Source organism: Ooceraea biroi, chromosome 8 (assembly GCF_003672135.1).
Source record: "Ooceraea biroi isolate clonal line C1 chromosome 8, Obir_v5.4, whole genome shotgun sequence".
In the NCBI taxonomy this organism is placed as follows: Eukaryota; Metazoa; Arthropoda; class Insecta; order Hymenoptera; family Formicidae; genus Ooceraea; species Ooceraea biroi.
Window position 1 is genome coordinate 15,132,229 of NC_039513.1, and position 10,776 is coordinate 15,143,004.

The window sequence follows — 10,776 nt, forward strand, 5'->3', positions numbered from 1 at the left end:
AGTACAGGCTCAGGGTAGTCTTAGCTTGCCTCTTCTCAGGGTGGGCTGTCCGTAGACGAAGACCCGGTAGCGCAGTCCTCGCGAGTACTTCGACCTGAACTTCAGTTTGACGAAATTGTGGCCGACCCCGCCGAAGGTGACCCACGCGCCGCCATTGTCCTCGTCGGACAACGAGTTGAACCTGATGCACGTGATTGTCGCGTCGGTCGGGCCGTAGTCCGCTTCTACTTCCTAGTTACAATCGAGAAGTGGACTTAGTGAATGAAGTATCGCCGCCGGCGCGATATACAGACGTGAAAAAAAAAGAAAAAGATTCATCGAGAGTTAACGAGACTGACAAGCGATGCAATCGGAAACGCACTTGGTAGCCGCCGATTCGGTGAGGTCTCCTGACATCATACTCCCAGATCAGTTCGTCGCCGGCACCCCGTTCGCACTCCCCGGCTCCTGCCTGCGCCACCGCGAGCGGAACACCGCAGCAGAGCAGCAGAAGAAGCACCGGCGAGAGCCGCATCTTCCCTCCCTCGGCGTTTCTTCGGCACGACCCCTTCGCCGAGGATTGCGATCACGTGGAAGAAGCACTGACGGGACGATAACGATATCAATGAGCAATAACTATCGGCGAGAGAGAGATATATATATATATATGTACGACGAACGTGCTCTTGGTTCTGCGATCTATTTCGGGTCCCTCGGGCAAAGGCGGCCGATTTATTGTCGAGCGATCCGGCGACTCCAAATAGCACTAACCAGTGAACGGTATTATTAGTCGATACATCGATACACCGAATGTACTCCCTTCTGGTACAATATTTACTCGCCGCAATCGTTGTATACGCTTCTCCAGGGGAGATTAGATACAATGGTGGTATCGTGCACCGCGCTCTCCCGTCCGCTCTCTTGTCGTCGCTCCGAGCAGCTTTTGCTGTTGTTTCGAGCCGAGAAGTCAGCGGGTATCACCGACACTGTGGAGGGCCCTGCTCGTTCGCGTTACGCAACTCCCGTCGAAATTGGACGCGTGCATCGTGGATTCCGTGACGAGGATCCACACTCGGAACGATTAAACCCGAGAACTTGCGAGTATACAAGTGCACATGTACGGATGATGATGTAATTATCTCTGTTCATCGCGCGTTTACAATCGATGAGTTGAGCAACCTCGACACGTACTCGCGACGCCTGCCTGGAAATTTCCCGGAATGCTTAGAATCAAGTGAATCATCTGATCGTGTTAATCCAGCTGCGATATCTGTGTGCAAGCTTGCCGGCTCTAGAAATTCTGGAATCCAGAAGTAACGGGAAAAACGTGCACTGAAATGCCGAGACCAGCTTTAATTTAATTTGTATTTTATATTTATAATTTGTGTTTTATTTTATATTTTATTCTCGAGAGAGAAAGAGGATCCTACGTGTCCCCTAAACTCTGGAAAAAATCTGCAAGGAAATATACAGATCATAATAATTATGGTACTAATTATATATATATGTCTCTTTATATTTGATGTATCGCACTTATCGCCTTCGTATCGCGTTTACGATATACGTGAATATTTAAAATTAGGGATTTAAAATTAGGGATTATCAAGGAAAGAAGAGTCTGATATACTTTCGTGATACCCACCCACAATTTTTGACCGATTTTCTGTGTCTCCAACACCAAGAACGATACTGCGGTCGAAATAATCATTAACCGTATACATCGTACACATGCAAAATCAACGCTACCAACCCTGACCCCGTTGACAGAGCCATTTCTGTGCAGCGCGTATCGCACCTCCTCGTTATATTTGCTCTGTTTGTGTAAGACTTATCAGTTCGGATTAAACTGGATTAGTTTTAACTATCATCGATCTGCGAGCAGGCAATTAATTATAGCTTTACTATATTAATCATACAAAATTATGCTAGTCATTGGAATATTGCACATGAATACTAAATATGACCAATAAATATGACTTGCATTAATCATGAAGTTAATCTTATTATAAATATCGCATATATATATATATATATATCTTGCTTCTTGACGGTCGATTTAGCTCACTCAGTCATGTAAGAATGATTCAGGGCTTCCATTGCAGGAAATGAGAAGCCAGTACAGGGGAGAAGTTTATGACGAGCCGAGCAAGAGAGGCAAGAGAAGGAAGTCTTCGTTGGGAATTTCTCGTTGCAGATAATTTAGCCACTCTCTACAATCTCCAGTAAGCGTCGCGAAGCCATAAAAAATTATCTAAGCGTCTTTCTCGATTTATGTATTTTAAATAACGTTAACACAAAACCGACAAAAACAATTTGCCACACCCGAAAGAAGATAAATCTGCGTAAACAAAGATAATACCGGTTAATTGCTAATATAAATGCTTATATCCCGAATATACGGGTGAATACAGCACACTCCTGAAGTAACAAGTGTTTTCGGGCTGAACCGTGTGAAGAGTGAAGTTCCGGGCACAGAGAGAGAGAGAGAGAGAGAAAATATCGGATTGTAAAATGTTACTGCCACCAGCGAATGGCAGTAGAGAATAAGTGGCTGGCAGTAAGCAGACCATCGCTATGTCAGTCAGGTGAATCGGTTCCCACAATACCGTGCCTGGAACCACGCGGCGTGCATTGCCTAAGGAAACGACTTTACTTCTTGTTCCAAAGCCGCTAAACGAAGTTAGTGGCTTTTAAGGGTCCTTTTACTCTGAGCTTCGTTACTGCGGAAAATCGACTTGGCCGAAATTTGCTATTATTATAGCAAAGCTGAAGTCACGGGCGGAGTTTTGATATAATTGGTTGGATCTTAGGATTGAGAACATCTGGATATCGTGACATTAATGTAACTTGTTAGTTCAAGTCAATAGCAGGATAAGAGAAATAAAAAATTGAAAAACAAATAGATGACACCGCGTTTTAATATTTCTTTTGCACTATCGATCTAAACCATCGACATATTATATGTCGATGATCTAAACTGTATTTGAGAAGAATTTTGCACAATTTGCAACTGTTTTATTTTAATTTTTCTACATGTTCTATAGCGGAATGATTGAACAGTTAATCTGATATCTAAAAATTAACATTCTGAAATATATAAAGAAAAACAGCTTACTCACTGAAGTCTATTTATTCGTAATAAAATATTTTTTTTAGAAATGCGACATATTTGCCTAGTGGATTAATTTTATTCGTAAAGGTTGAATGAGCAGTGAGCACCATGATCTTAAGTAGAAACAGACAGATGCACAGTCGACGTGAACTATGTGAATGAGAGTTTGAAAGTTTGAGAAAGATAAATGTCTTTATCGCGTGTCTCTTCTGAAGGAGAGTAAAAAAATGAGTAAAGGGAACCGTCGTATTGATTTATTTTACTGGCCGTCGTCAGGGAACTGCATTTCAATATTATCGCATGATAAGGCTGCGTTACACACTTCATTGCCGCCATTATCCAAAAATCTCCTCCAAAACTTCTACTTCTACTTCTCTTATCTAAAAAAAAAAAGAAAAACAGATGTGCGCATCTCCATTTTCGTTTATCGTCTTACGGATTTATCGATAAATGTACATAACGGTTCATCTTAATTAAATTTTAAAATAGCCTATGTTTACGTAAAAACATGAGAGCAGCTATCAGGATGCGACAAATTCCATCTGCCTGCTTACTGATACTGCAATAACAAAATGTCTAAATAAAAGATGCTCTAGAAGAATGATCGTTACTCGCCAATTTTCTTAAAAAGTAATATTTTTATTTTACATTCCTCATATTTTGTAAATTGTCAGTCGGTTCATTTTTCTCGGCGTTCTCGGTTTCATCTTAGCCAATTAGTTTTTAACACCGACACACGTGAAGGAATCATTAGCGATAAAACTATCGCCAGACAACTTTTGCATATCGCGTCTTATCAGGCCAAAGTTTTCCGCTACTGCGAATGTTTCCATAGCAAGAAAGTCTTAGACGTTAATCCTCAATTAAGTATAATAATTCCATTTGCATTGAACGCAGAAGTGCGAAGAATGCATCGAATAACATAAACTTGTAAACGTTCCTTTATTTAAGTGACGAATTCATCCAGCTGAAATTGTTGCCAAACCTGAAATTAAGCTTGAAAAATTCAACTGAACGTCAGAGGGAGATGAGATCATTAATTTCTAATTGAGCGATGATGACACGTAGTGAAAAAAAATGTAATGCGGCAATTAGCCCCGGTTATCCTAGTAAGCGGTTGATTAAGGGTTGATTAACGGCAGAGTTGATTGTGCCCGGCGACGTTGACGCCGGACACTTATCTGTTCGAGGAAAGAAGCGGTTAAAAATGCAATGCAACGTCTGGAAGGAGGAAGGAGAGGAGAGGTGAAAAAAGGAGAAGGAAGGCAGATAATACCGGCGAACTGGCGTCTCTCCTTTACTCTCTCTTTCTCTTTACGAACCGGCGACCCCGAGCTGTCAAAGTCCGTCAGCCACTCTTGCCCCCCGGGTCACTTCTTCATCTATAACAGGGCATTATTTACAGCCTCGCGCGTCGTGAAGAGATTACAAGTTCCACCGGCTAACCAGCAACTTGCTCGCCGAGGCGCCCACAAGATGCGTGCAGAACGCATTTATTACGCATTCGTGTGTTCTCATTAGCACGAGCAAACAACGCGATTTCTGACCTGATCTCGACGATACAATCATGGTGACGCATGATGGTCATTGCTCCTCTCTTCGGCCGTAGAGTGTGTCAGGGAAGACAGTCGAGGACTCGATGACGATTATTTTACGTCTCCATCGTCCCTGAGATTCATCCGGGAAATCGCTTCATCATTTCGTCAAGCGAAATTTTGCGAAAAGATTACAAATACCATTTATGCGAATGTATTTTTCCTTCAAGCCCATCTTCGACTTTCTTCTCGTTGCTCGAACTGATTTTTGTGGATAGAAATACATTTCATATCTGACGAAAAATAGTCGAAAATAAGAGAACAATGTATAGAATTTCTTAGAATCTCAATTTTTAGCGCTCTGAAAAGTTTAACATGCAGTGTTCTCAGAATAGTTATCTTTTCATGGAAAACAGTTCTATCAGCTGTGCCAAAGCGAATAATATTATTAAAAAATCGCAGATGTTGCTTATACAAGTTTTTGTTTTCGATCCTGAAATAGTCTTCTTTATATCAAGACTTCAGAAGTCAATAATTGATCATGGTCATTTATCAAGACAGAAAATAAGAACTGTTTGCGAAATCTATTGCAATATCAGTGCAACAACTGATTCTTATAACTGAAAAATATATGATGGAGATGGATTCCGGCTTTCTTCAACTTTTTACGAAAAAGTACTATAATACATGCATATTGCATACATATTTATTACATCTTCACCTAAAGACAAGTTTATTGTCTTATTGCTTTATTGCCTTAGATAAAAATTAGCCAACAATGTCAGAGCAATACTATAATTTCTTCCTCACGTCTTACATCCATGTATTAACTCGTACATAATGTTTTTATGAAAATTTATTAACAAAAAATGGCTGTTATATAATGCGGATTATATCATCATCATCATCATCAGAAATAAAGTAGATTATATTTCGAACTATGTCAAAGAATTCTCCATGGTATAGAGTCAAAAGCTCTCGAGATGATGAGCGAATACATAAAGCAATCCAGACAAACGTATATGACTCGTATTAACTCTTTCGATATCATTAGAATGCTTTTCTGACACCTCGAAAAATATTTGGAAAATTTGATCGAAAATATAAAACAGTAATAAATAATAAAATATAATAGTCATCATTAGAATAGAAATCATTAGAATAGATACATTCCAGTCAAAAAATTGTTAAACCTATTTTAACGTATCGTCGAAAAAGTAAAGTATACGGTATCGAAGATATAACTCACACATACATTTTTCGTATAAAAGAATGATATCGAAAGAGTAAGCACACTTCCTCCGATTACACGCTGCTATTTACAAAATAATTATATTCGTGAATCGTGTTTACGCTGCGAGTCTCTCGCTAAGTAAAGCGACATATTCTATATCATCGACGTTCACTGATTTATGAGTAATAACTCATAAATATTGCCACTGTGCACGAACGTACCGTCATTAACGTACATCCATAAGAGGAATTCGCGTTCAATGTGACAGTAAGATACGCTAGATGAATAATCGAAAACTCTAGGATATTAGTATAAAATCTTCGAGGACTAGTAATTACTAATCCTCGCTATGCTACACGATATCGATCGTTTAAATGCGATAAGCGTCAAGTCTCAGAATCTCTTCGCATTGATGTGACTTGCCTAGCATCCCCGGGGTCGATTAGTTAACTGGATGTAAGTTAATGGGGTAGACGAAATTAACAACGAACTCTCATAAATCGGATCTAGAGGAACGCTGTATTGTTTGATCGCAGTCACGATCACGATAGAGCACAGCGAGATTAGAGTTTCCGCCGGTTTCTGAAGGAACACGTTCCACCGTGTCGTCCCTATTATTATAATATATACCGAGCCGTGCGGGCTCTCGCTGTGCCAGTCTGCGAAAAGATAGGAACATATTAATCATGTGGCGCAAAAGTGTCCGTTTAACTTAATCAGCGTTGATAGCACGCGATTTGTACATGTGTATTTTCATCCGTGTGTCCGGTCGCCTCGCTCCTCTGTGCGCTCCCCCAACCGAAGAACGAGAACAGCGTCCGATGGTTAAAATCGGTGCAGCGTGGAGGCGTTTGTTAGTTGGAGCTGTTTTTTTCACCGATTGCAAGGCGAACTTGACCTTTGCACCTATTTTTAACTCGCTTGCACACGCTTTCTTTAAAATCCCACCGAACGAGCGTGATGCCACCGGTAGCGCGCGATAGAGGTACGCGTGAATCCTCGATTCTCCTCGACATAAATCGGAGAATACGTCCCCCATCAGATACTTCCTACTTCTCAAACTGATGTGCAACTCCCTGATGTGTGTCTCTTCTCTTTCCTTAAATATTAATGTTATTACTAATCGTTAACAATTGAAAGTGAAGTAAAGTGGCATACTCGCATCGTACATACATACATACATACACATATACATGTTCTATCTCTCTCGCTTTCTCTCTCTCTCCCCTTTTGTAACATTTTATTACGTGGAATCATGTTAAAGTCTCGCATTCGCTGTTATGCTACAGAGTAACGGATGTAACATAGAGAAACACGCAACTCTCAATCTCGATGAGATTCGAGCACGCATTCGGAACGACTACCGCGCTGATCGCGTTCTCAACAGATGTTTGCAATAAATAATATCACATTCCACACACAATTACTCACAAAAATAAGTACAAACTCGTCCGGGAATCTCGTCCTCGGATCACCTCTTTGGCACGTTCATTCCTCTCGAAGACGCAGTCGGCGTCGTGGTACCTGAATCGCCCACAATGATCCTCGTGGAGCGCCCGAAGGCTCAAAGCTGCGAGCGAACAGCAGACGACACAATCTGTGGACCTCTCGGTGGAGAATCCTCTTCGCTCGTCCAGCATCGTTTCCAGTAGATCCAATCTTGAAATTACCGGCATCGAACCGCCAGGCATGTACGCCAGGAGCCTACTGCACCACCGCCAAGGGTGGGTTGTGCTGTGCTGGTTGCGCCCTGATCACTCCGGCCACGCGTCTGAACGGCAACTGCAGGTGGTAATAGGCGCAATAGGGCAATGGGTCCCAGTAGACGAAGAGGGCCTCCCTCTTGTCCAACAGGGTGCCCAGCAGGTGCGGTTCCGTCTCACTGGCTGGTCGTTTCAGGGCTCCCGTCACGGCATCGGAGAGCAGATGTCTGTCCGGCGTGCCCAGCACCCCCGAATTCTGCCGCGAGAAATGTCGGCACGGCTTCCAGACCAGACGCGGGTGTATCCCGGTGTGGCAGATGTAGGGCAGACTCACGCCCACGCGACAGCCGATGGACACCAGCTCGTCCGTCTCCTCCGACACCGCCAGCCGGAAGCTCACGTGCCCGGTGATCCTGCCGCCGCAGGAACGGCCGAAGAACTGCTCCAGCCACTGCGTCACCTCCGGACGCTCCTCGGGTACGAGCCCACCCCGATCCTCGTCCACGCGGCACGTCACGTTCGCCACGATCCGCGACTCCTTCAGCGTGGTGCAGGTGATGAAGTGATTTCCGCCAGGGTCGCGGATCACCACCCACGGCCTCCTCTCGCTGATCTCGTGCTGCTGGTTCCTGAACTCGCGGGCGGTGGGCGGTAGCAGGATCTTCGCGCGGTCGCGCATCCCGGCAGGACCGGCGGCCAGCATCATGTACCTGCCGTTGCGGAAGGCGTTCTGCTCGTACAACGCGGACAGGTCCTCCATCGATCGCAGCAGGAAGTGCTGAGGAGTTGGCAGACGGAGTACGCGGCAGCGGCGCAGCAGCTCCAGCGGATCGTCCAGCGAGGTGACCTCGCCAGCGTCCGGCACGAAGCACTCGCAGCCCATGATCTCCAGATGTGGCTTCGCCAGGGCATCGTAGTACGCCGTGCTGGCGGCACTCACCGGTATATAATAGGCCACTTTCTCGCGCTGCACGATGTCCCGCAATGCCTTTATGTACTCCACAACGCTCTTCGGTCCAGGCTGCGGCACCGTGTAGAACTTGGAGCAGGCGGTGGAGAACCGGGCCAGGCCGAACAGGCCGTCAAGCTCGCACACCACCACCCGGGCACCTGCCTTGTAGAAGTTCCGCGCCAGGTGGACAGCCTGTACCGTGCTACCACCGCTGATCAGCACGCAGCGCTTGTTGCGTGACCGTTCGTAGGCTGGAGTGTGCAGTATGGTGATGAACCACTTCAAGGCAGTGAGCGGTAGCTGCAGAATCACCCAGAACAGGTAGACCCAGGCGGACGCCCACAGAGCAGGCGCCCAGACTGCGTAACTCATAGCGTTGAAGATACCCTGAAGGAAACCCCTTAAAAGCCCAAAGTACCACGACAGGATCCTCCATAGTAAGGAACTGTGGGCTTGCTCGACGTTCGGATTCGTCGCATTCGTCCTGTACTGGTGGTGGATCTGGTTCAGCGACGGTTGTCGTTGCTGCTGTCGTCTCTGGGAGAGTATCACCGTCGGGATACTCGAGGCCGACGACGCCCGGGAGAGACTCGTTCGCTGTGCATTGGTCGTCGGTGCGGACACGTTCGACAGTGAGCGCTTGAACGTGGACATGACGGGCGACATCCGGAGCGGCGACATGGACATCGGCGTGCCAGGAAGCGGCGGTGACGCACTGTTACTGCGCGACATCGGCGGACTGGAGGACCACAGTCTCGAGACGTTTTCGCTCGAGCAAGCGGGCATCTTCGTTCCCGTTTGGCTTCGTCTTCGGGGGTGCCACCGTGAACGGTTACGAGTCGCAGAACGGGGCTGATTTGTAGAAGTCCTTGTACCCAGGACTCATACCTTGCTCCTCAGGATGACGATCAATTTTTTTGACGAAGAAGAGAAACCGAATTAAGATGAGACGCGATTTCAGCTTCCTGGATCGGAATGCCGATCGCTCCGACCGGCTTCAAATTATCGCGAATCTCTTGTCGGAAACGGATGAGAGAAGCAGTCAATGTGGTATAACGTGCACGATTAGTGCTGTTGACAGCACAGAGGAGTGATGACTTGGATGACTTGGATGTCCACTAAATGACCGGTTTGCACACGCAGCTTTAACTGAGCCTGGACCACGGGCTTCTCGGTCTCTTATGAGGTCTGCATCTCGGACGTACTATGAACCGCCTTATCTAATCGTCATGCTTCAGACACTGCGACGAAAAGAAAGGAAATCGCAAAATATGTCGTCTGCTCTCGTTTCTCTTTTCGTCTTTTTATTTCGTTTTTCTTTTTTAATTTCTTCCATTGAAATTGATTTCGCAGAAAACTTCGCAAAAATTCGCTCAAAAGTCCAATCGTTCATTATGCTTATCAGAGGATCCGACTCTTCTGAACACTGAAGCAGTTTTGCGGATCATGAAATGTTCCACGTTTCTGCTCATCTGCAAAATTCTATCGGCTTTGCACAATTTTGTCGATTCTGCAAAATACGGTTTTCTATTGGATTATCAATTATTTACGATCATTATCGCAACGGAGCTGGATGAAACTGAAATAACGAAGCATTAATTTGTGACGGCAAAGTGATGATACGCAAAATAATATTGTTTCCTGCTTTCCAGGTTGTGAGGGAAAACTGATGCAATATATTAGTTTGCAGCGTTAATCATATAAACAACGAGTGCCATCTATAGCATAAATAAAGTTGTAATATTGACTGATATGTTAATAACACTGCATCCGTATCAATTGATGCCTAGAAAAATTGTCGGTACATTACCAACACCTAAGTTTGGTAAAATCGTGCTGTATGCTTCTTATAAATAAAATTGATATAAATAAATGAAGTGGAAGATTTATTCTTTTACACATGATTATTTGCGAAAAGTTAAGTAGCATTTATTTTCACCGTATAGCCGAAGAAGTAACAGAAAAAATAAAGTAAAGAAAATCGTGTGTGGTACATTTGCAATTTTCAGAGATAATATTCTTTTTGAATACAATTTTTTATTTCATACATTTAGAATATACCCTTATCTTGTAAATTATATAATACGGTCTTATTTGGCTTAATGAAATACAATAATTTGCTGTCTTTAGAATTTGTTTCCTCTCTCTCTCTCTCTTTGCTCTTGTACGGCACTTGAGCCAGGTAAGTATATTCTCGACCATTCTATTCTAGGTAATATAGACAAACGAAATCTGTGCCAATCTCGTCGAATTTCCATGAT

The 10,776-nt window shown here is 44.2% G+C and overlaps 2 protein-coding genes across 2 annotated transcripts; both read right to left on the bottom strand.

The window, feature by feature from the left end:
- Nucleotides 1-9: 9 nt before the first annotated feature.
- Nucleotides 10-514, bottom strand: LOC113562488. The gene is made up of 2 exons (XM_026972087.1): nucleotides 362-514; nucleotides 10-231 (listed from the first exon to the last, which is right to left on the bottom strand). Exons 1-2 carry the CDS (start codon nucleotides 512-514, stop codon nucleotides 10-12), a joined length of 375 nt encoding a protein of 124 aa, XP_026827888.1.
- A 4,801-nt stretch (nucleotides 515-5,315) lies between these two features.
- Nucleotides 5,316-10,332, bottom strand: LOC105285645. The gene has a single exon (XM_011349975.3). The coding sequence runs from the start codon at nucleotides 9,299-9,301 to the stop codon at nucleotides 7,565-7,567; it is 1,737 nt and encodes a 578-aa protein (XP_011348277.1). The 5' UTR covers nucleotides 9,302-10,332; the 3' UTR covers nucleotides 5,316-7,564.
- Between the last annotated feature and the right edge of the window lie 444 nt (nucleotides 10,333-10,776).

What these genes read in the sequence shown, in the direction of transcription:
- LOC113562488 (XM_026972087.1), bottom strand. Translation starts at nt 514, where the DNA reads ATGCGGCTCTCGCCGGTGCTTCTTCTGCTGCTCTGCTGCGGTGTTCCG. An exon ending in ACCGAATCGGCGGCTACCAA is followed by an intron (nt 232 to 361) that starts GTGCGTTTCCGA and finishes GATTGTAACTAG; the next exon opens with GAAGTAGAAGCGGACTACGG.
- LOC105285645 (XM_011349975.3), bottom strand. Translation starts at nt 9,301, where the DNA reads ATGCCCGCTTGCTCGAGCGAAAACGTCTCGAGACTGTGGTCCTCCAGT.